Below are 25,047 nucleotides of genomic sequence, written 5' to 3'. Positions count from 1 at the left end.
TGTGTGAGATGCAGAAATAAAACTCTAACATCAGGCTATCCGGTGCGGGGTGTGGGTGGGGGGGGTGTGGGAGGGAGGAGGGGTTGACATAAACAGATAACTGGCGGTGCAAGGCAGGTAGGGGGTGCTGGGCCGCCGGGACGCACGGACTCCGTGAGGGCGTTCTGGGCGGACCCCAGGCTTGGGGGATTCCTCGAGGCTGGGTATCAGGGAGGGCTTCCTGAGGAGGTGGCATTTGCATGTCTCTAAAATCTCTAAGTCGATGTAAAATCGGCGTCGGCAGAACGCTTTCTCACGAGTGAGGTCCTGTCTGATTTCCCCAGGAGCCCCGAGACGCAGGCACACGCCTGCCTTCCCTCCTGCAGAGGGGGAACCAGGCCCGGAGAGGCCGGGGAGGCTGTCCGCGGCCACGCAGCAGGCAGGTGGCGGGCCAGGTCGGATCTGCGCCCCGCGGCTCCGAGCCCCGCGCCCGGGCGCCCCCGCCCCTCCGAGCGTCCCGGAGCCCGCGGGCTGGGGCGGCGCCGCCCGGCGCGGGGAGGAGCCCTGGGCTGTGCGGGCGGGGCCCGGGCGCGGGGTCCACACCCCTCTCCGCCGGTGCGGGCGGCCGCGCGGGCCCCGCCGAGCCCGCCGCGCGGGCCATGGGCGACCGCGAGCGCAACAAGAAGCGGCTGCTGGAGCTGCTGCGCGCGCCGGGCACGGGCAACGCGCGCTGCGCCGACTGCGGGGCGCCGGGTAAGCGCGGCCCCGACCCCGAGCCAGACCCCTCCGCTCCGCCGGACCCGGGCGCCACCCTAGGACGCCCTCGGGGCCAGGACCCCGACGACCCCACCTCCGCCCGCCCCCTGCCCGCCCTTCCCACTCCTGACCCCGACCCTCCATCCCGGACCCGGGCGCCCCGACCGGACCGCCCGCCGCCCTCGCCGGACACCCTAGCTCCCCGGACCTGGTGCCGGACACCCCACAAACTCGACCCATGACATCCCCCACACCGAGGGGGTCCCAGACCCCGCTCCGGCACCCCCTTACCACGCAGTGCTCCCCCCGACGCCCCCCGACGCCCCCGGGTCCTCCCACCTTCCAGCTGCGCAGCCTCACTGCGGAGGGGACGGCCCGCGGGGACGTGTCAGGTCCCCTAGGAGGGTCCCCTGACTCGGCCTCCGAGCCGGACTTCCCCACCTGCGGCCCCCCCGCCGCGCGCCTGGGGGGGGCCGGTCCCTCGGGCCGCGCCCCCCTCTCGGTTCCCGCAGCCCGGCCGCCTGACCCTCGCCCGCGTTCCCGGAGCTCCTCTGACATCTCCGTCCTGGCCCCGGGGTGCCCAGAGGGTTCACCCACGGTGGGGACACCGAGAGGAGGGCGCCGCCCCTCCCGGCGCCCCCGGCGCCCGCGCCCAGCTCCGCACCTAGTCGGGCTCCTGCCCTCTCGCCCCCCAGATCCCGACTGGGCCTCCTACAAGCTGGGCATCTTCATCTGTCTGAACTGCTCCGGCGTCCACCGCAACTTCCCGGACATCAGCAAAGTGAAGTCCGTGAGGCTGGACTTCTGGGACGACAGTATAGTGGAGGTAGCCAGGGGCTCGCGGGGGGCCCGGGGTGCAGGCGGTGGGCGCGAGGGAAGGAAGCGAAGGCCCAGAGAGGGCCAGCGACCAGGGAGAGGAAGCACAGCCTGTTAGAGCCCAGGCTCAGACACAGGCTCTGAGTTCGAAACCTAGCGTCATCACTTGTTTATGCACAAGCGGTGAGGCCCTGAGCTTGTTATTCAACCCTAGCTGTGGGCCCCTCCGTTTCCACATCTGTGTTGTGGGGATACCCACGACCCCCTCCCCGGGGCTGCTGTAAGGATTAAATGTGGGCGCGATGCAGGTACAGAGGAAGCCCTCAGTTCACAGCTGCAAGTCCTGGCCTGGAGCAGAAGCATCCCTGCTCGAGTGTCCTGAGTCTGTTCTCCCTCCAGTCCCCCTAGCCGGGAAGGGGACCGCTTTGCTCCCCTGACCTGCGGAGATGGAGGACACCTTCAGCCGGGATGGAAAACGCCAGTTTGGCCAGGACACCTTCCGAGAGCAGGCAGCTCTCAACTGGGCTGGTTGGCTGAGACGTCAAGGGCCGCTGGGGAAGCAGGCCCTGGTCTCCGAGTGCCCAGTCTGTGCCGGGCGCTGTGCTAGACCGCTGGGCTAGATGCTTTAGTTAGCACTCGTTCAACGCCTAGCTACTGGAAGCCTACTATGTGCTGGGCATTAGGAGAGAGCAGTGAGCAAGATAAAGTCTCTGCTCACCTGGAGCGCACATTCTAGGCTAGGGCAGGAAACCAGCAACCCAGCACACAAACCCAAGGTTGTTTACTTGTGCCTTATGCCTCCCCTGTTACCTTTTCTCCAGTTTTGCAGGGGAGCTCCCTGAAGCTCAGGGATTAAATATTGCTAAGGGTCACTCTGTGAAAAAGTGGAACAGCTGGGATGTGAACCTTGCTCTGCTGGGATCCAAAGCCCATGCAAATCGTGTGATACAGCCCGGTGGCCCCTGGGGAGGGGGAGAATGGGGCTCACCCCTTTAAAAACCTGATGTTCCTTCCCGCTCCGCCCTCACCCTGATATGCCACTGCTGTTACTGACTGTGGACTGTTGGCCAGGGCCACTCTTGGCGCATGTGCCTCTGGGTCTCTCAGGTGTCAATGGGCCCCAGTGATAATCCTGAACTAGTGGGGACTGCAGACTTGCAGGGACTGTTGCTGGGGGTCCTGGCCATCTGTGGAGGGGGTGGGAGAAAGAACATGAGCTTTGGAGTTAGACAGGCCTGGGTTTGAATCCCAGCTCTCCACTTACTAGCTGTGTCACCTTGGGTAAGTCATTTAACTTCTCTGAGCCTCTAAAACAGGGATGGCAATATTAAAATGATTAAGGGGATGAAGTGAACCGATGTGTGGGAGCTGTGGTGTGCTCTGCCTCCACGAGGCATAGTTGCTACGGCACCGCTTTGCTCGGGGCTGGGCTTTCCAGCGGCACCGCGGCAGCCTGGTGGGACGTGTCCTGACTCAGCGGAGGAGCCGGTGAGACCAGTGGCCTTCTGGGTAGACTATGGTTTCATTTCACATTTTTCAAGTTCTAATATTACCATCAAGTTGCTGTTGTTTTGCAGTTTATGACCCACAACGGGAACCTCCGTGCAAAGGCCAAGTATGAAGCCAGAGTCCCTGCTTTCTACTACATCCCCCAGGCCGGCGACTGCCTGTGAGTGCAGACTTCCTGGTCCCAACCCCGCCTCCGGGCCCTGGGTGGTCACAGCGGGGACCTGGTCAGCAGGGGCGTCCAGGAAAGAGTTTGGAGAACACATAAGACCTAGTTTAAGCCCCTCTCTACCTTTATTGCTTGGGTTATTTCCTCCCCCTGGGATTCAGTTTCCATAGCTATGGAATGGGGGCATTTTCTCTATTATCTGCCCCATTTGCCTCTGATGTTCTCACAGGGGTGGCTAACTTGATAGAGAAGAGAAACGCTGGCATTTTAGTAAAACAAATGAATTCCAGCTACTTCCTACAGAGTGTTACATTTGGGCTGTCCCAAAGTAGCCACCTGGGCCCCAGATCCCTAAATAATAACCATAAAAATAATAGTAGCTGCTAATCTTTACTGAGCTTTACCTGTATACCAGGCCCTGTGCTAGATAATTGTGTGCATTAATTTGTTGAATTCTCTCAACAACCCTATGAGATAAATCCTGCCATTATCCCCATGATATAGATGAAAAACCAGAAGCTTATAGAGGCACAGCTGGAACTAGCCCATCTGACCCAGGGCGTGGGTGACTGAACCATGGCATTGGGAAAATCCAATATAATTGGGGTGGCCCCGGGGAGGTCCAGGGAGTATCTGTGAAGAAACAAGAGGGCTCATTTCACTTGGAAGTGAGGGGTCAGTGTGACACTAGTACCTAGTGACCCCAGGCCTCTGTAGGATTGACGGCCTGAGCCTGAACCTGTCTCCCAGGGACTCAGCCTCGCTGCTAGACAGCACCTGTGTAAATGGGGAGAAGGCATCCCTCTGGGCAGACACAGCCTCATGGGGACACGGCTTGTGGGAAGCCGGCTGCATTTCAGCTGTCACTGTCCTCTATCCTCAGCAGGATGCTTTTGGACAGTGTACACACTACACATCTACCTGGTGGTCCTGCGGTTTCCCTGCAGCAGGGGAGGCACTGCTTTTGACTCGGGACACCTCGGTGTTGTTTCCCGAGTCTACCTATGACCTAGCTGTGAGAAGGCGGACAAGTTACTAAACCTCTCTGACTCGTAGCATCTTCGCCTCTGAAATCTCGATAATGATGCCTACATCACGGCGTGGTGGTGGATTAGATGAAATAGTTTATGTAAAAATCTCAGAGGCCACCCGAAATGCTGGTTTGAGTCCGTTTCTCAGCGTCAGCTCTGGAATGCTGCCTGGTCCCTGGCCCAGCTGAGCGATGTGCCAGGCTCAACTCGAGAGGCCTGATCACCTTGCCTCACCTCTGCCACTCAGCCCTTTGCTCCAAGAGCACTTGGTGAGCACCTACTATGTGCAAGGCTTTCTGCCCGCACTACACAGTCGCTGCTTGTCATGACTCCAGCAACAGCCCTATGCTTTAACAACCCTTTTAGCTGAATTCTAATGGCCTCTTCCCTCCAATTCTGCCAGTCCTCCAAATTCTCCACCTCCAGGACCAGGATTGGGGCCTCAGTCTCCATTCCCTCTCCCAGCTCTGACCCTGTGGCTCAGGGTTCCATGGTGGGCTCAGTGACTCTCCTCACTGTCCTGAGGACTCTGCATTAGATAGGACTCTTTTTTTCTTTTTTTTTGGTTGTCATATGATCTTTATTGAACTATTTCCCTTTGAAGTTCTTAACTAGCTGGGCATTCCACTGCAGCACTGTTGATGTCATCAATGATGTCCCGAGGGCGGCAGCCATCAGCATTGCAGCCCACAGACCAGGCAGTCCTCAGGATCTCTTTAATGGCTCCAGAGAGTTCTCTAGCTAAAGATCAGTGACGTATCTGTTGGGCAATGTTGACAATCTCATCAAAAGTGGTATTTCCACTGTGCTTAATGTTTTTTTAAATGTTTTTACTGATTTGAGAGAGAGAGGAAGGGAGAGGGGGAGAGAGAGAGTGAGGGGGGAGAGGGAAAGAAACATCGATCACTTGCCTCTTGTGCATGCCCCGGCCAAAAATTGAACCTGAAACTTAGGTATGTGCCCTGACCGGGAATTGAACTGGCGACCTTTTGGTATATGGGATGACGCTCCACCAGCTGAGCCGCACCGGCCAGCGCTGGGCTTAATATTTTCTTTCTGTCTTGTGGGGGTTCTCTGAGGGCTCCAGTGATCAGGGCAGAGGCAGAAGGCGCTCCCTCCGTCTGGGGCTGTCTGTTCTGAACGATCAGCTTCGCTGTAATCCTCAGACCCTCCCAATCACCAGTTGCTTGGGCAGTGTCATCACCAACCTGTTTTGGAGGCAGACCCAGGGGGCCGATCTTGGGGGCCAGGGCAGACATGGCACCGACTTCCCCACCAGTGCACTTGAGGTATACGACTTTGATCTCCTTGGGGCTGAGCTTCAGCGGCATGGCCGAGGCGGCTGGTGTCGATGAACCCAGATTTGGGACGACCAGAGACAGTTGCACCTACCTTTCCTTTCAGCCAAAAGCCAAAAAGCTGGATAAGGTTTGATCGTAAGTGACAGAAACCCAGTTTAAACCGGCTTAGGAACAAGATGTTATGGATTCTGGGGATCAGACTGCAGGAAGGACAGAGGTGGAGTCACCCTAGGAAGGACACTCCAGGACAAACACCATCAGGTCTCTCAGACCCTCTCTGGCTCTCTTCTGGCTTCTTTCTCCCCGCCAGGCTTCTTTCATGTAGCTGGGAGCAAGACCACGTCTAGGTCCCCAGCTCCAGCTCCCAGCTTGACCCCAGAGGGGGCTTCTAACTCATCCCTCTCGGTTTCGCTCCTTTTGGTCCCCACAGCCCTGGGCAGGGCTCTGATTGGCCAGTTTGGGCCAGGTGCCCAGCTCTAGGTCATTCCCTGTGGTTGTGGGGCTGAGGTCATATAAGCCTTGGAACATTTCCCTGGAAACTGCAAGAGAGAACCAAACGATTGAATTATGTCCACTCTTGGCTGTCTGGTTTTTCCTCGGGGGTCACGGAAGACAATATCTAATTGGGCAGATATTAAACACCGACTCTGTGCTGAGCATGGTACTATGCCCTTTATATACCTTTAAACCTACCCTAAGGGATAGGTAGGTGTAATATTATCGGCACACTCCCCAACTTCAGAGGAGTTAAGTAACTTGTTCCTGGTCACACAGTGGATAAGTAGTCGAGTGGGACCAGGTTCCAGATGGTTAGGCCCCAAGACCACTGCTCCGTCCGGCGTAGCATGCCCAGAGTTCACGGGCAGGCCGCAGGAGGAGGCTCCTGGACTCTCCTGGCTTAAGCTAGGAGCCGGCAGCGGGAGGCCGCAGCGGAGACGATCCAGAGGAGCTGGTGTCTGCCTCACTGACCTACAGGGCTGAGGCTGGGATCGGAGTAGCCCAGTGGTTTTTGTATAGCCCACTGGGGGCTGTATTTCTCCCCAGGAGACACTGGCAATGTCTGAAGACACTTGTGGGTATCCCTGGGGAGGAAGGGCTGCTGGCATCCAGGGGGTAGAGGCCAGAGATGTTGCCAAACATTCTGCAAAGCACAGGACAGCCCCCATGACAGAGTCACCCCGCTTCAAGTGTTAACAGTTCCCCGGCTGAGAAGCCCCGGGTAGTCTGAGCAGCAGTTAGGCGGCTGCGTGATGCTCCCGTCCTCAGCTGCGGGGCCTCAGCAGGTCGCCTCAGGTAGAGAATGCGTCAGACGCAGCTGACCAGAGGTTTTCTCTTTTTAGGGTCTTAAAGGAACAGTGGATTAGAGCTAAGTATGAGAGACAGGAATTTACGGCCGATGGGAAAACCATCTCACCCTCAGGTACAGTTGACTTTCATCATCTTTTGAGGTCTCTGTTGCAGCCAGTTCTAGAAAAAAGTGCCTGATTATTAGGAGCAAGGTCCAGCCAAGAGATATCTGCTGCCCTCACTCCGGCCACAGAGGCCCAGGCGAGGGTTCCCATGCCTCTGCAACGGCAACATGTCAGTTGGTGGGGTTTGTGGTCTGAGTGGGCAGGAAGCATATTTATCTCAGGTCCTTGTAGGGTCACAAGTGTGTAGGGTCTTAGTATAAATTGCAGGAAGACTTGCCCACCAGCAGTACACCCTGCTCCTGGCTGACGTAGCCCCTGGTGTGACCCAGGCTTAGTAAGGTGCATGGGCTGGATTTCAGCCTCCTTCCTGTCTTTGTGCAAAGCACAACCTCATTCGTGGCCCTGGACCTGTGGCAGCGTCTGCCCAGCTGCTCTGAGCCCAAGCTGATACTGATCTGGAGAGCAAAGTGCACAAAACCACTCTTTGAGGACCAGAGGCAGCCAGTGCTCAGTTCTCCTAGCTACCAGGAGCATATGGTATTTTTTAAAAAATATGTCTTTATTGTTTTCAGAGAGAGGAAGGGAGAGGGAGAGAGAGAGATAGAAACATTAATAATGTCATTGATCGACTGCCTCCTGCACACCCCCTACTGGGGATCGAACCCACAACCCGGTCATGTGCCCTGACCGGGAATCGAACCAGGATCTCCTGTTTCATAGGTCGATGCTCAACCGCTGAGCCACGCCAGCCAGGCAGCACATGGTATTTTTTAGCCAGCAGGTGCCTATGGCTAGGGGTCATTCACTATGCCTGCACTCTGGAGAGTGTGAAGTCATCAGTACAGTTTCTCAGCACTTAGCCTACTTAAGGCTTTACTGTGTCTTCTTAAGAAATAACTAAGACCCGGCCGGCGTGGCTCAGCGGTTGAGCCTCAGCGGTTGGAGATCAAGGTTCAAGTCCCAGTCAGGGCACATGCCTGGGTTTTGGGGCTCAATCCCTAGCAGGGGGTGTGCAGGAGGCAGCTGATCAATGACTCTCTCTTCATTAACATGTCTATTTCTCCCCCTCGCCCTTCCTCTCTCTGAAATCAATAAAGATATATTTAAAAAATAAAAGAAAATAAAAGAAGTAACCAAGGAAGAACGTTGAGGGGAGCCCAACTAAAACCATAAGGTTTTGGAAAATTTGGCCCCAGAGAGGACGCCCTGTGTCCTTGCACCTGAAATAGCTAAGTGAGATTCGAGGCATTTTAGCAGCAGATGGAAGGTTCGTTTTACCCTACAAGGTGTGTGAGCTGCTTGTTTGTCTTAAGGCTGTGGGTGTTCACTCTTTTTTGTCCTTGGTGGCCAAGGTAACCGAGAAGGGCTCCTGTGGAAGCGGGGGAGGGACAACGCGCAGTTCCTGAGAAGGAGATTTGTCCTGTTGGCGAGGGAAGGCCTTCTGAAGTACTACACTAAAGAAGAGGTAAGAGGCCAGACGAGTGCGGTCCCCTCCCTGAGCACCGGGCTCTTGCCCCCCTGAGGTCTCCACTTGAATCCATCGCACCTTGCCTTGGGGATGGTCTCAGCCACTGACAGGCACCACATCCTAGTTTCCGTTGCTTGTACCATCAACCCAGCCCACTAACAAATACGCCTTCTGTTCACCTAGAATGGGCTTAGACCGGCCCATGATTAAGCCTTTGGTGATCACTTGATTTTACTTAATTTCTTCATACACTCGAGAAATATTTATTGAGCACCTGCCCTATGCTAGACATTATTGTAGACACTGGGGATACAGCAGTGAACTAAACAAAGCTCCAGTTCTCTTGGGGCTTTCATTCTAGTGGAAGGAGACAGATGGTAATCAAATGGACATCAATATATGAAATGTCAGGTGGCAGTAAGTTCTAAGAATAAAGGGGTGAGCCCGGCCAGGCGTGGCTCAGCAGTTGAGCGTCGACCTAGGATCCAGGCGATCAGGGTTCGATTCCCGGTCAGGGCACATGCCCGGGTTGCAGGCTCGATCAATGACTCTCTCATCATTGATGTTTCTAGCTCTCTCTCCCTCTCCTTTCCTCTCTCTGAAATCAATAAAGATATATTAAAAAAAAAAAAAAAGAATAAAGGAGTGAAGCGTTAGAAGGTGATGGGAATGTGCCGGGGGAGGGGGGCTAACAGAGGGGTCAGAGAAGGCCTCTTCGATGACATCTGGACAGACAGCTGAAAGAGTGGGAGTTATGTGGCTCTGGGGGAACAGTATGTGCAGTAGCCCTGAGCATGGCCCTGGCTAGCATATATGCCTGTGTGCTGATTAGAAAAGATGACCCTCGGAGGGGGTGCAGTCCCCGGGGCCCAGGCTGGACAGACTGAAGCCTGGATTCCAGTTCTCACTTGTAGCCTCAGGCATGGGATTTCCTTTTGTTCAGTGTACAAACTGCTCAGCCCTGGCCTGAGCTGGAAGTGTTTGGTGGGCCTTTGGGGCATCAAGGAGGTCAGAGTAACCGGGCAAAGAAAAGAGGGGAGGGAGATGGACTCACGGAGAGGAGGACCTTCTAGGCCACGGGAGACTTGCAGGGAAGTCTGTCCAGCGTGGCCACAGTCTGGGGCCAAGAGAGAAATGATGGGGGATGAAGGGTATTCATCCTCTGAGCGAGAGCAGGGGTTTCTTCTCCGTTTTCAGTTTAAAGCACTGAAAAACGTTGCAGGCACAAGAGGCAGGAAGAGAAAGGGGTGCTGCAGACTTAGGAGGGGCACTGACCCCCAGCAGCCGCTGGGAGCTGGCCTCTCAGAGTCTCATCCTTGGCTGGGAAAAGTCGATCCGTTTCTGAGTTCTAAGCCAGTTCCGTCTAAAACAGTCTAAAAATAACATCAGTTGCCTTTATTCTTTTTCTTTCTTTCCCAAAAGGGAACATTTAAAAAAGATATCTTTATTGATTTCAGAGAGAGGAAGGGAGAGGGAGAGAGAGAGAAACATCAATGAGAGTCATTGATCGGCTGCCTCCTGCTCGCCCCCTGCTGGGGATCGAGCCCGAAATGGCTGAGCCACACCAGTGGGGGCTCAAAAGGGAAATTTTTAACATTATAATTTTTAACATCATTTTTTATGTAAAAATTTTGGTTAATACAAAAAGTAAAGGAAGTATAAAGAAAGTGAAAGTTAGAAGCTATCTCAGCATAACAAAAGGTTAATACCCAGAACGCATTACAATAAAAACAACCCTACAAATCAAGAAGAAAAATGCAACCCATTAGAAAAGTGGCAAAGGGAAAGGACTGGCCTTTCGCGGAAAAGGAAACCAAAAGGCCTGATACGTACAAGAAGAGACGCTCCATATCTCGGGCAGTCAGGAAAATGTGAACTAAAGCCACAAGATGTGCCGCACGCCCACCGTAATGGCTACAATGAAAAAAGCTGGTAACACTTTTAATGGCTATGGTTAAAAAGGGACCAGCAATGTAAAGTAATACAACCTCTCTGGAAAACAACTTGGCAATTTTTAATAAAGTTAAATGCATACCTAGCCACACAACCCAGCCATTCCACTGCTAGGTATTTACTGAAGAGGAACAGAATCATATGTCCTCAAGACTTATACACAAATGTTCACAGAAGCTGTATTTGTAATACCTGAAACCTGGAAAGAACCCAAATGTCCACCCGCAGCCGAATGACTAAACAAACTATAAGCCATCCATAGAATGGAATATTACTCAGCAGTAAAAAAGGGGCAAACTGAAAAATGCAATAATATGGATTAATCTAAAAATATTATTCTGAGCCAAAGAAGCCTTGTACAAGAGTATGCACCACATAATTTCATTTATATGAAATTCTAGAGCAAGCAAAACTACTCTCTATCAGTAGAAAGTAGGTCAGTGACTGCCTGGGGTGGGGGGCGGAGGGTGGGGATTGACAGCAAACGGGCAGGAGGACACTCTTTTGGGGGTGATAGTGATGTTCTACATCTTGATTGTGGGGGAATATGGGCTTATGAAAAATAAACTGTACTCTTAAAATGAGTTCATTTATTGTTTATCAATTATACCTCAACATTAAATGAAAACAGTGAGATCCAATTTCAAACCCATCATATTGGCAAAAATGTTAAAAATTGGCAGCATCAAGTGTTAGAATGAGGGGGAAGGGGAAGCCGTCTATGTTATTTATGGATGTAAGTATTGGTACAACCACCGTGGAGAGCCACTCAGCAAAATCGCTTGGCAGTTTCCAGCAAGTCAAAGGTACACAGGCATGTGACCTAGCAGTTCCTTTCCTAAGCGTATGCTGCGACCTAGAGAAACTCTCGCACATGTGGACCAGGGACAGAAGCTGACTGCAGCAGAAATCAGAAACAATCTCAGTGTCTGTCAACAGGAAAAATGAATAGCTTTTGCTGTAGTCATTTACAAGAGCAAACTAAATTGCTGTGTCTCAACATGGATAGAACTGAAATATACAATGTTGAGTGACGAAAGCAAGATATAGACTGATTCTTATAGTATGATACCATTTTTGTAAATTAAAGCCACATGAAACAATACTCTATATTGTTCATAGATATGGGACATGTGTGTAAAAGTATAAAAAGTGAGCTAGAAGAATACACACCAGACTCGTGACGGTGATGGCCTGTGGGGAGGGGAGGAGAAGAGACGGACTGGGTAGTAACTAAAGGGGTTTGCCTTTCTTAGTAATGTCATATTTCTTTTTTAAAAAGTTGGAAACGGTATTGACAAAATTAGATGTACTTTATAATTACTGTAGTATTTTTCATAGGAAATATTTTAAGAGAAAAGTCTTTCAATAATCTTTCAAGAAAACCGTTTTTATCGTAAATCTGTCTATACTTTTTAGGCATGTCCAAATATACATATAGTATATATAAATGTATATGTGTTATATACATATATATTATGCACATATAATATATATATGTGTATGGATATAATTACATGTATATACATGTATATTGTCCATATACATATATTTTCTCTGTATGTGTATAATTTTTGTTTTAGTAGGTTCCTGTTTTGGGACTTGGTATTTCTCATAATGTCATGGACATTTTTTCACATTAGTAACATTGATCTAAATTATTCTTTTAAATTTCTGTAGCATTTCATTGTGTGGATGTACCATGATTTATTTATTTTACCCACAATCATTAGTGGACATTTAAATAATTTCTTCTTTTTCTGCTATAAGCAACACGGCAATAGACATCTTTTGCCATGCATGTTTGCACAGTAGTGCAGTGACCTCCTTGGGATGGATTCTGAGATGCACAGCTGTGAGTCAAAGCAAAACACTCAATACTTTAATAAATATGACCAAATTCCCCTCTAGAGAAGACTGTCCAATAGAACTTTCTTCAGGGACAGAATGTTCTACATCTGCCCTGTTCAATACCCTGGCCACTGGCCTTGAGCAGCTCCTTGGGCGCTTGAAATGGGGATGAGTACGGAACGGAAGTTTTATTTTTATTTAATTTTAATTTTAATTCTAATGGCTACCACAGCTCTACAGTGTCTGTTTCATTTTTGTCTCCGATCCGTTATGAAGGAGGGCACTCTTCCCTGCTCTGCATTAATCAGTGATTGGACTGTTTCAGAACCCTGAGAACAGAGAGAACCCTGCATCTGCTGGGTTTTTTTTTTTTTTAATGTTTTTATTGATTTTAGAGAGAGAGGAAGGGAGAGAGAGAAACATCAATCAGCTGCCTCCTGCACACCCTCTACTGGGGATCGAGCCTGAAACCTGGGCTTGTGCCTGGACCGGGAATCGAATCAGCGACCTTTTGGTGCACGGGACAACACTCAGCCAACGGAGACACACCGGCCAGGGCACCTAGCATCTGCTTTTATCTGCTTTATTTTATTTGTTTGGCTTCCACAGATGATTTGCTCCAGGAAAAGTTCTATGGCTAAAAAGTTTGAACAGTCCTGAGTTAAGGCCTTTCCAAGCCCCACGCTAGCTCAGAGAGGCTGGTCTGATTGAGCGGGGATGGCAGGATGGCAATATAATACCTGTGTCTTAATATCAGAGCAAGAACAGTGAAAACCCATGAAAAGTTACAAATTGGTTATCTGTCTGCATTAAGGCCTTGGTGCAGGAGATTAGTCACCTTGCAGACTGCCGGCATCCTGACTATCCATTCCCTCTCTTTCAGGGTAAAAGCCCCAAAGCTGTCATCAACATCAAGGACTTGAATGCCACCTTCCAGACGGAGAAGATAGGGAACCCCCACGGGCTGCAGATCACCTACCAGAAAGAGGGCCACATCCGGAACCTGTTTGTGTATCACGAAAGTGGCAAGGTAGGATGACTGGCCTTGCCACGCCCGCCAGCCTCCAGCTCAGCACCCAGGGCTCTGCAGGCCCAGCTCACCAGCTCCCTTGTTCAGCTGCCTCTTGAGATCTGCACCTACTGTTTGCCTAAGTGTATCCTCACTTTCTGGTCAGAGATAGAAGTGTGAGGAAGGCAGAGGGAGATCAGAGAGAGGAACCTGACAGGTCCTGTGGGTGTGTCTGGACAGAGCACATCCACTAAGGGGAGTCCAGTCAGCAGGAGGGACTATGCCCCGGGATGACAAATCCCCCAGGATGGCAAATCCAGGTAGAGCCAGAGATTCTAAATATGCAGAGATTCTGAATATGGGAGGAGGAATGGAGAGACGATCAGGCAGCAGTGCATTCTGGGGCCTTGCTCTTCGACGTGAGGTCCTGTCCCAACACCTGGGAGCTTATCAGAACCACCGCAGGTGAACCTTAGGCACATTAAAGTTTGAGAAGAGCTACTTGAAGGTCCAGGAAATCAGATCCCTGGTTCTCAGTGGTGGGCTCTCTGCTGTCGCTCAGACTGGCTGGACACTGGTGGCCCCCCCTGTGCTAGTCGCAGCTATAAGTACTTTCGCTGAGGTGCCCAAGGTCTCTGACACTTATGGTACCTGACTCCTTCCTACTTGCCCAGTTGTAGAGCAGCTGACAACCTAGGTCTGGCCATTCTGCTCCTTCCCTTGATACCCCAGGTTCTTCATCAGTTCAACATAAGCCGGGGGGCTGCACAGTCTCGCCTTTGGGAGCCCGATAGATAATTTAAAGGTGAAGGAAGCAGCTGTGAGGCTGCTGCAAACAGGAAAACTCACAGAGAGGATTGAAACAAACAAAACTTCAGGAGCCAAACAAACATGAATGCAGGTTGGATTTGTCCCCGAGGTCATCAGCTTGTGACTGGAGCGACCTTCCAAAGTGAAGGTCCTAGCTGGGTCTTTCCCAGGATGGGCCCACTGAGGGACAGTGCCTGACACACAAAAACATTCTTAACTCCAGGGACTAGAGAGCTCAGAACTCCCAACGCTACGCCTGCGTGCTCGACCCGTGAGAGACAGTTTCATTCCTCTAAAACCATATTCAAATGAATTTTCCGATCACCCAGTTACATCAAAGTGTAGCACTGCAGCTTCCTGAACAAGTCTCTCTGCCTCCCAGTTCCACATTCCTGGGAGAAAGAATCTGAAAAGCCCAGTCCAGCCTCTGCATTGGTCCAGCCCTGGTCCAGTTGCTGCAGCCAAGAAGAGGCGGGATCATAGCAGCAAATGTGACTGCAACTGAGGCGAGGTGGTGGGTGGGTGAGAATGGGTGGGGCATCTCTCACAGAAGCAGGGCTTGGGCTGAGCAAAAATCTATTTCAGCATCTAAACTACCCTTCGGGATGAATGGAATGTTCTAGGCAGTAGGTATGTGTGGGGGGAGGGGAGTGTTCCTGGAGGAGGGAACAGCATGTGTTGGGATTGCAAAGGGCTTTGTATGGAAGGAGCTCAGAGGCAAAGTAAGTCACACTGAAGGGCTTAGATTTTCTTCATGAGGGTCATGGAGAGGACTCAAAGCTAGACTCAGTAGATTTAGAAAATTACTCTAAATTAGAAAACCACTCTGGCTGCGGGGGAAGGACTGACTGGAGAACAGCAGAGCAGAGGCAGACCGAGCTAGACGAGCTGTTCGCCTGGTGAGAGGTGATGGTGGCCCACACTGCCGAGGGATGCATTCTCCAGCGACAGCAGAAGATCCGAGCCAGCTTTGGTCTACGTTGCTCTCCAAGCAATGAGCACCTCCCCCCTTGGAGGAGCATCCCCAGGTGTGCGTGCCCCCACCTGCAAACCGGTCTTTGTCATCTGAGGACCTTTGGTCCTCAAAGTGGGTCCCACTAACAATCACTGAGAGATTGTTAGGAATGCAGAATCTCAGGCCCCTCCCCAAACCCACTGAATCCATATCTGCATTGTAACGAGATCCTCAGGTGACTTGTACACACGTGAGAAAATGTCAAGGACCATCCTAGGCCATTGCATAACTCATCTTGGTCCTTTCCCATGGCCCTGGGACCTCCCTGCCGGTGGCTTCCCACTTGCTCAGGTGAGCCCTGCCCCCTGGTCTCTGGCATTGTCCCCCCAGATGCCTGTGATCAGCCCACAGGCCCCTGAGTGGAACTGGGCGTGTGCATGTGCGGAATGCATGCGCCCAGACCTGAAGACGCAGCGCTTCCTGCCACCACACTCAGCTCCACTGCCCCATCTCACCAGCTGTGCCTTTGTCCTTTGTCTTTCTCTCTGCAGGAGATAGTGGACTGGTTCAATGCCCTCCGCGCAGCCCGTCTGCAGTACCTAAAGACAGCCTTTCCTGAGCTCCCAGAGTCTGAGGTGAGCTAAAGTGGGCCCCAACTTCCAAGTCTCCTCTCTGCCACCTCCTCTCCTTGTCTGCTGACCTCGAAGACACTCAGAGGCCAGACTAGGTTGGTTTGTAGGCAAGACCTTGAGACTTGGGGTTGGGTAGCTCAGAGGGAAAGTAAAGGCTTTCTCCTGGGGAGGCCGGGGGGATTACGGCCTCCCACATTGCAAAGCGGACCCCAAAAGGCAGGTCAGGATCTCCCCTTAGGGCTGCAAGGATTCATTCACCCTGTCAAAGGGCTCAGGATTCGAGCATTTCTTCCTGACCCGTTCTCCCTCTGAAAGGTGCAAAGTGCTTTAGAGCCCATATTATCTCGTAATTCCTTTCTATCTCGTAATCTTGCAGCAGGCAGTTAGGTGGGGGTGATTGCTCCCATTTTGCTGATGAGAAACTGAGTCCCAGGAAGGTCAAGCAGATAACCAAAGGTACTCCTCCCACTTTCACAACCCCTTTGCCCTTTCGTATTCTGGTCTCATGAAGGCAGTGGGATCTTCCCTGTTGCAATTCTAGAGGGAACAGTCTGCCTTTCATGGCCCAGGTGGTGGTGAGCCTTTGAACTTCATGTTGGTTGTCTTCAGATGTCAGGGGCATCCATGCACCTCTCTCAGGTTTGGCTGGGGAAGCCAACAGTGTGGGGCAGAGGATGCTGCCTTAAGCCAGGAGGCCTGGGCTCTCATGGATGTCCTGTGGCTGACTTGCTGTGTGACCAATGCAGGTCACATCACCTCTCTGCACACCTGTCTCCAGATCTGTATGATGGCAGTTGATCTGGGTCATCTTCAGGGTCCCTTTCGGCTTTGAGGTGCTGTGATCTGGTGTCTGCTTTAGGCCCTACTCTAAGAGTGTATTAATCCTGGGACTGTCTTATTCCAAACTGTTAGGTCCTCCTTGAAAACCTAAATGCTCCCTAATTCCAAAGTGTGCAGGGAGCCAAGTGCCTGGGATGGGGTGCACCCAGATGGCAACTCTCTGAGAGCGGCCCCATGAGCCTGAGTCAGGGTGCTCCCAGTCTGCAGAGTCAGCACCCAGGGCAGGCGAATGCAGGACCCTGTGGGAAGGGTGCTGGGAGTGCTGACTGCTGACTGCTGACTGGAGAGGACGGGACAAAGTGCAGATGCTCTGCCTTGTTTATCTGGCCGAGCTCTCCAACTTTGCTGACCCCTGCAGAGAAAATTGGTCTTTGGCCAACATCCTCAATGTCCTTTCGCCTCCCTCATCTGCCGTCGTTAACCCTGCCTACCCCCAGCCTCCTCCCTGCCTGCCTCTCTTCCCTGTCTCTCCTCCCTGGTGTCTGTGTGAGGTCCTGGGCAATCCCCCAAGGCCTGGTTCAAGCTTAGGCATCCAGATGCCAGGAAACCAGAGAGTCCTCATGGGATTTTGGTCCTGTGCTAAGGATGCATGGACTGAGGTCAGGGAAGCTGATGTGTTACCTAGGCCAGGTCACCTTACCTCTTTGAGCCTCGGTTTACTCATCTGTCACCATGGGGACACTACTTCCCTTCCAGGGCTATTGTGAGAATCGGGTGACCCAAGGCATCTAAGGTGCAGTGGACAGTACTCCATTCACATGCCTTTCCCTCTCCCAGGTGTTTCCCGAGGCCCAGACTAGACCATTGAACAGTAGGGACGCTGTTTTTTCTCCAAATGAAGGAATTAACGCCTATAGTATATGTTTTAGGGGAAGAAGAGTGGTATAGGGTATATTTTTGGTTTTGGCTCACAGTTTTCCCCCTTTCAGACTTCCTGTTCCCCGGACCTCACTTCCCCTTTGCCTCTGCCCTGGGCCTGGAGCTCTGGAGACCCCTTCTGCTCTCGGAAGGCTGGGCTGTCACTGGAAGCTCTAGTCTCGGCTGACCCCCTGGAGACAGGAGGCCAGCACCAGTCCCTGCAAGCGTCTCTGGGAACAGGATGGCGATCCTGGAGGTCGCGTCATCCGGTCTCCTTATTGCACAGAGGGAAACAGGCTCAGAGAGGCCACTACGCTTTAGCATCACCGGGTAGTGGTAGGAGCACCACTAGTGTCTGTCCAGTGTCCGTCGGCCCTGGGTGTGAATCCCAGATCTTCATCCTACCAGCGGTGTGACTTTGGGAATACCCTTGACCACTGTATAACGATTCACTGAGGATGATACTATCCACCGCCTCCCGGGGTGGTTGAGAATTGCTCCCGGAGCCTGATATGCAACAGACCTCCAGGAGAGCCTGATACCAGGAGGGTCTCCTCAGAGCCTGGCCCGTGCCCACCTCCTGGCTTATAGAAGCATCCCTTAAACAGAGTTCTTAAACCAAGACTCAGCTATCCTGGGAGGCCCCGTGAACATCTGGGGTGCTGTCGTCTGGCTCTGTTGAAATATTAATGTTGCATCCATGCCGTGTTCCAAATATAACCCTGTGAACCGCGAGCACACATCCTTCCCCATTCCAGACTTCCCCTTTTTTGTGTGGAGCCAAGTTCAGTGGGGAACCCGAGCCCCTGGGCTCTGAGTCAGGGGGTCAGTGCATGTCTCTCTTCCCCCAGCTCGTGCCCCTCATCACGAGGAACTACCTCAAACAAGGCTTCATGGAAAAGACTGGTCCGAAGGTACATACTCCGGGTCCCCGGGGGCCTTCCTGGCCCCTGGCCCAGCGGGCAGGAAGCAGGATTTGGGAGGTGGGACAGTGAGGGAAGGGAAGTGGGCCCGAGTGTGTGAGTCCTGGGGCCACGTGGTTAGCTGGCCAGCGCTGCTGCAAGTGCTTCTCCCCAGCCCTGGGCATCTCCCTCCTCACCAGCACCACCACCTGCTGCTTGCCTCTTAACTCCGCCTCACCGCCCCTGCCCCTGGGAAAGCAGAGCTGCAAGGGACTCCTTGGGGACCAGCTTCCACCTTCTCCAGAACTGTGCGCTCTGTGCTGGGGCCCTGCTGGGGTCGTCCGTGTACGTCGGGGGCTAGAGAGGAGTCTGAGAAAACACACCTCTGCACCCGTGCTTGGCACATGGGCGTGTCCCTCCCCAGCACAAACTCAGCCTTTGCTAAGCCCGGGCAACCCCCTCAGAGGCTGCGTATCCCCACTAATCTATGAAGGAAAGGGCGCCTAGAAGCTTCCAGGCCTCCCATGGAGGGCCCAGGGGGGTGGAGGCTCCTGCTGCCCAAGGGCATCTCAGACCCAGACTGGGTGCTGGGTGGGGGGGCTCCAAGTCAGAAGGCTGGCTGGAGGGGGTGCGGTAGGTGTGAGGAGAGGAAGGGGGATTGGGAGGGGAAGAGAAAAGGAAGGGGAAAGCAGAGGGAGCTCCCTAAAAACACTTCCAAAGTGGCAGCATCCCAAAGCTTTTTTTTTATTTAAAAAACACACACCCAAAAAGGTATAATATGCTGCCAGGGTGGTTGTTAACACTACCGGGAAAGGTGTTAAGCAGTCAGTGTGACAGGAAGCCTCATTCAGCATGAAAACTAGTCAAAGGGCTGCACACTTTTTTTTTTTTTTTTTTTAACCCCTCAGCCGAGCATATTTTTTTCCATTGCTTTTTCAGACAGAGTGGAAGGGAGGGAGAGAAAAACACATGGATGTGAGAGAGGCGCATCTACTGGTTGCCTCGAGCACACGCAGGGGATGGAGCCTCTGGGGGATGGAGCCTGCAACCGAGATACATGCCCTTGGCTGGAATCGAACCCGGGGCCCTTCAGTCCGTGGGCCGATGCTCCAACCACACTGAGCCAGGCTGGCCAGGGAGCTTTGTTTCGGTGCTTCAGCAGCCAGCAGGCAGCCCGCCCTGTGGTTTTCTGTTGCCCTCAGGCTTTCTTTCCCCTCACCTAGGTTAGACTTTGGCCGGGGCCAGGGCCACTTCTGATTTTCCCAACTTCCTTCTGAGATTCTTGTCCACAGCCTGAGAAAGAGGAAAGCGCCTCTTCCAACCCACAGCCGCCCCTGAAGGCAGCGGGGTGAAGCTGGCAGGGCTGAGGACATGGGCTCAGCCTTCAGAGCTCAAGGGCCTCAGGGAGGGGCCCTGGGGTGACTGCGGAGCAGCGACTGGCCTGCTCGCTGGGCCTGGTCGCCCAGTCCCGGCTGGCCCTCTCACCCCTGTGCTGCCCAGTGTGGCCAGCCCCTGGTACAAGGTCCTCTCTTTTGCAGCAGAGAGAACCTTTCAAGAAAAGGTGGTTCGCCCTGGACCCCCAGGAACGGAGGCTGCTCTATTACAAGAGCCCACTGGTAAGAGCCACCGCTGGCCCTTCCCCAGTTCACCCCCAGAGACAGGCGGGCTCAGGGCTGGTCGGGGACTGTGGGAAGCTACAGGGCTGGAGAAACCTCGCCAGGGACACAGCGCCACCGTGGCTTTTCTCTGAGTCATCTCCTGTGCATGAAGCTACTGTCTCCCCTCAACTGCAGGAAGTCCTTTATGTGCATCCAAAATTCTGCCAATGTCGTTAAATAGGTTGTTTCTCATTCTCTAGTCTCCAGGGCCCACTTCTAACCAAAGGCTGGGGAGTGTGGTGGTTAGGGGCGTGGGCTCTAGAACTCGGATATCTGGGCTCCGGCTGCGGCCCTGCTACTTTTCGTGGTGTGCCCTGGACAGAATACCTAGCTCTCTGTGCCTCAGTTTCCTCCTCTGGAAAATAGGCTCAGTAACAGTACCTTCCTGAGAGGTTGCGCCGAAGATTATGAGTCACTGTGTGTAAAGCACTTGAATTCCTGGTGCATAGTTAGCTCTCCTTAAATACTAAATATCATTTTTTAAAAAAATTAATTTTCTAAAAGACTTTTTAATTGATTTTAGAGAGGGAGAGAGAGATAGACATAGCTAGATGAGAGAGAGAGAGAGAAACATTAACTTCTTCCACTTAGTTATGCATTCATTGGTTGCTTCTTGCTCTAACCAACTGAGCTACCTGGCCAGGGCAATACTGAGTATTATTTTAACAGATAATATGTGTGGTTTCATTTACAAATTCTAAATCCTTTCAAATTCTAAGTCCTACCTAGCAAAGATCCCCAGTAGAGACCCCCCCCCACACACACACACCCCTCTTTCTAACATAGAGCTCGGGGGCTCTCACAGCTGCAGGTGCCCCTCTGCCCCAGGCATGGCCTCTGACGACCACGCGTCCTCTGTTTTCAGGACGCCTTTGAGCTGGGCCAGGTGTTTCTCGGGAGCCAGGAGCAGGGGTACGAGGTGTGTGAAGACCTGCCCAAGGGCGTCCGAGGGAGTCGCTGGAAAGCTGGCCTCACCATCGTCACCCCCGATCGCAGATTCCTCTTCACCTGCCCCAGCGAGAAGGAGCAGGGCGAGTGGCTGGAGAGTTTTCGGGACGTGCTCTCCCGTCCATTGACGGCCCTCCACCTCCTCAGTAAGATGCAGGACCTTCTGGCCAAAGGCACAGGGCGGAAAGGGGCTCTTTCACCTGGGTCAGCTGTGAGCCCTGAGACCGAGGTCACGGCTCCTGACTGCGCTTGTTCTATTCTTTCCCTGCCCCCAAAAAGTACAGACAGTGTGACATTATCCCAGAAGCCCTCTCTGTCCACGCGAAGTTCTTCCCAGAGCCCTCTGTGGCATCTAGAGTTTTGCCCTGGCAGAGCTCAGTGAGGTCCCCTTCTCTGCTCTGCTGAGTCCGGGGGCCGAGCAGCCTCTCTCCCTGCAGCTCCCGTCCCCTAAGATGCTTTTCTCGTGAGAAAAGCCTAGCCTGTTATTAGCTAAGGTCACAGCCTGCTGGGCAGCTCCCAGGATTATTATTTTTTTTTAATTTCTGTTTTTATTTATTGGTTTGAGAGAGAGAGAGCTTTGTTGTTCTACTTGTTTATGCACTCATTGGTTGATTCTTGGATGTACCCTGACTGGGGATTCAACCCCCAACCTTGGCATATCAGGATGGCGCTCTAACCAACTGAGCTACCCGGCCAGGGCCCAGCTCCCAGGATTTTGGATTCTTCCCCATTCACAAAGGGAAGGCTATTTTTTAATGCCCTTTCTCTGGGTCCTCTCTTCTGCCTGCCCTTCTCCTGCTTGCCCCCCTTCACCCCAGATGTGTCACAAGTAGGCTTCCCTGCCTGCCAACAGCCCTGTGAATAAAGGGAAGATGTTCTGAGCTAGATCTGGAACCTTCTGGCCCAGGGCCTGGCTTCTGGGGCCACAAGGAGAAGTTCTGTGTTTGGAAAAGTACAGACTGAGCAAGTGACCCCACAGGGCCCCTTGGGAGAAACCCTTGTGCCCTTTGAGTCTGACCAGTGTAAACACAAACTCTCTTCGCTTTCCAAAATCTCAGAGCCAAAGTGCCCCTGAAATGGACTCAGGAGTTGTCAGTGAAGCACATCGGCTGCTGTTTTCTTGTCCCCATGGCCTGTGTGTCTGAGTCTCTCTGTTTCTGTGTCCCTCAGTCTCTGCTTTTCTCTTCTTCTCTGGTATGTGTGTGTCCCCTCTGTCTCTCACCCCTCCAGCCCTTTTATTATTCTAGTTCCCCCTGTCCCCTGCTGTCCCTTCTCTCTTGTAGGACTGCATTGGCACGGCCACCCCTCATCCCTCTTTTCCCCCCCTTTGCAGCTACATCAAAAGAGAGTGGCCACAGCAGCAGGTGACCCACTGGTGGAGGAGCTGGATGGCCACTGGCCATGGGAGTTCTTGGTAGGAAGGAGAAATGCTCAGCTTGGCCTTGGTTACCCAGCAGGAGTGCCCCGCAGCTGGCAGCCATCGCTGGCAGTGAACTCCGCCAAGATTAAAGCTCTGGTCTTTACTCACCGGCTCCCTGGGCCTCACCACTGCCCAGCCCTGGGGACCTGGGGGTCTGGGACATGTCCTCAAGGCCCAGGACATCCGTGATGAAGACACTGCAATGGAGAAGCACCCACAGCATCACACAAGTGGCATGCTTGCCCCCCAGAACAATTTAATCTGACTCTAACCATGAAGAAATAGTCAGACAAATCTATGTTAGGGACATTCTGCAAAACAGCTGGCCTGGACTCCTCAAAAACGTCAACAGCATGACAAAGTCGTATGGGAGCTGTTCTAGGTTAAAGGAGACTGGAGATCTGCACCAGGTGATTTGTGATTCTTGATTGGATCCTGGATTTAAAACCAGCTATAAAAGACATAAATTTTAAAAAAGCAGCTATAAAGGACATATCAGTAACCTTTTGGTACATGGTCCCAAACACTGATGACACTGAACCAACTGAGCCACACTGGGCAGGATAGGGGGAAAAATTTTTTTAAAAAACCATCCACTTTCCGCCAGGCCAGGCGTAGCTCAGCCGTTGAGCATCGACCTAGGATCCAGGAGATCGCGGTTCGATTCCCCGTCGGGGCACATGCCGGGGTTGCAGGCTCGATTCCCAGTGGGGGGCTTACAGGCGGCAGCCAATAGATGACTCTCTCATCATTGATATTTCAACTCTCTCTCTCCCTCTCCCTTCCTCTCTCTGAAATCAATATACTTAAAAAAAACCACACATCCACTTTTCACCGCTAAAAAAAGTATTCTGTCTGTATGAATCATAAATGTTCCTGGGAGAGTGCCACCTCTGTGCACATTTTAGGTTGTTGGGGAGGGCAGGAGTAAGAATTGATTAGACTGGGGGAGGGTCTGCTTCCCAGTGGTGGAGTAGCTCATTCAGAACAACCGTTCCACAGATAACAATTAGAAACTCTGTACAGACTATGACAGAACAATTATCTGAAGGCCCTGGAAAATAACCTAAAGCAGGAAGAAACTAGAGAGAAGTTGCCACTAGAAAGCAAGGAATGGTATGAGTTTCTCAGTTTTTAGCTTCTCACCTGAGGGCAGGCCCCTGTCAGTGCCCCTCAGGCGTCCACTAAAACTCTGATGGAAACCTGCAGTCTTACTGATTGAAAAACAGAGAACAGCCCTGCCGGGCGTGGCTCAGCGGTTGAGCATCGACCTAGGATCCAGGTGATCAGGGTTCGATTCCCAGTCAGGGCACATGCCTGGGTTGTGGGCTGCAGCCCATCAATGGCTCTCTCATCATTGATGTTTCTATCTCTCTCTCTCCCTCTCCTTTCCTCTCTCTGAAATCAATAAAGATATATTTTAAAAAATAAAAAAAAATAAAAATTTAGAAAAACAGAGGACAGAGTTTAGGGTTGTTCAAGGGTCAACTATCAGTTGACTGATACATACTCTCAGGCAGTATATATCAGTCAGGATAGGCTAGGTTATGCTGCAGCAACAAGCACCCACTAAATCTCAGTTAACTTACCATATCCCAAGTTTATTTCTCTCCTTTACTACATCTCCTAGTGTGGGTTGGCAGGGTGGCTGCTCATCTTAGCCACTCAGAGACCCAGGCCACCAGACAACGGCTTCATCTCCATAGTCAGGGCAGGTGGCAGAAAGAGATACAATGACACTTGCTAGCTTTTTAAGCTGATAGGAAGTTAACACGTATTATTCCTGAGTGTTTCAAGTGGGTCAGAGAAGTGCCAGTCCTACCAGATGCCTAGAAAGGGAAAGAGTTGGAAGCCTCGATGAGCAGCGCTAAAAGGTAAGTTTTATTGACTACCACCTGCAATTTCCGGTATTGGAAATAGCCACGAATTTGTATTATCTGGTACCTGCTTTGAGACCATATAAGATGGGGTTAAAATATAGGACATCCTCAGTTCATTTCAACAGATCAGAGCAAGAGGGGCTCTGGTCTCTGCCGCTCGGTTACTGCTATGTAAGCCTGCAAGATCCTTTACCTCTTTGGGTCTTTGGGGAGGACTTGATGCTTTTCCAGCTCCAACGTTTTCTCGTTGTAATGCGCTTAGGACTGGAATAAGAGAGGAGGAAGAAAGCCAGTCCCTCCAGGATCAAGTGTGTCAGCTACAAGAAAACAGACTTTCTAGTACTTTCGTCCTGATGCCCGTGGAGTAACTTGCTTTACGCCAGCAGAGGGCAGTAGGGAGCCAGCGGCACAATCCTGCCTTGTAACAGCGATGTTTAAAGTCTAGGGGTCACTCAGTTTTGCACGTTTGACTTATGCGGGGGGCAGGAGGAGAGGTGTCAAAAATATCCGTGCCCGGGCTCCATCCCAGACAATGAAATCAGACTCCCTGGGGGAGGAGCCCAAACTGGTATTTTCAAAGAGCTTCCCGGCTTGGCGCTCGGGAGGCTGGATGACACCTAGTGGGCGCGTTCTTTTCAAAGAGTCTAGAATCGAATTCTCTCTCTTTTCTTCTCCCAGGAGCTGTCGGGGTTGCATTTTAATGGGGGGGGGGGAAGAACATCAAGCTAGAGGAAATCTTTGGGACATCAGCGGGTTCCTAACGGCTTGGGGCGAGCTGAGTTCCCCGCGCAGGAGGCTGTGGTGGGGGCCCGCTGCGCACCGAGCGCGCGCGGGCTGGGCGGTGGGTGCTCCCAGCCAGCTCTCAGCAGGACCGGAGACGGGCCGACGGCGAG

General features: G+C 52.4%; 1 protein-coding gene across 4 annotated transcripts; it reads left to right on the top strand.

The window, feature by feature from the left end:
* The first annotated feature begins 566 nt into the window (after positions 1-566).
* On the top strand, positions 567-23,696 carry ADAP2 (ArfGAP with dual PH domains 2). Of its 4 annotated transcripts, XM_081162181.1 has the most exons (11): positions 567-732; positions 1,431-1,561; positions 3,129-3,220; positions 6,899-6,978; positions 8,323-8,435; positions 13,126-13,272; positions 15,568-15,651; positions 18,198-18,260; positions 19,787-19,864; positions 20,772-21,000; positions 22,188-23,696. In XM_081162181.1, the coding sequence occupies exons 1-11, from the start codon at positions 639-641 to the stop codon at positions 22,220-22,222; spliced, it is 1,146 nt and encodes a 381-aa protein (XP_081018307.1). In that variant the 5' UTR covers positions 567-638; the 3' UTR covers positions 22,223-23,696. The 4 variants fall into 4 exon arrangements, with proteins under 4 accessions (XP_081018307.1, XP_081018308.1, XP_081018309.1 ...); XM_081162182.1 differs by lacking the exon at positions 18,198-18,260 and having other exon boundaries at positions 589-732; XM_081162184.1 differs by lacking the exons at positions 567-732; positions 1,431-1,561 and adding an exon at positions 2,572-2,832.
* The last annotated feature ends 1,351 nt before the right edge of the window (positions 23,697-25,047 follow it).

The sequence above is a fragment of the Miniopterus schreibersii genome (assembly GCF_964146895.1).
Source record: "Miniopterus schreibersii genome assembly, chromosome: 16".
Taxonomy (NCBI): domain Eukaryota; kingdom Metazoa; phylum Chordata; class Mammalia; order Chiroptera; family Miniopteridae; genus Miniopterus; species Miniopterus schreibersii.
Note: the sequence above shows the minus strand (reverse complement) of the source record. Positions and strands in the feature narration are given on the sequence as shown.

Coding starts and splice junctions, on each gene's coding strand:
- ADAP2 (XM_081162181.1), top strand. CDS start 639: ATGGGCGACCGCGAGCGCAACAAGAAGCGGCTGCTGGAGCTGCTGCGC. Junction 1,562..3,128: donor GGGACGACAGTATAGTGGAG/GTAGCCAGGGGC, acceptor GTTGTTTTGCAG/TTTATGACCCACAACGGGAA. Junction 13,273..15,567: donor TGTATCACGAAAGTGGCAAG/GTAGGATGACTG, acceptor TTCTCTCTGCAG/GAGATAGTGGACTGGTTCAA.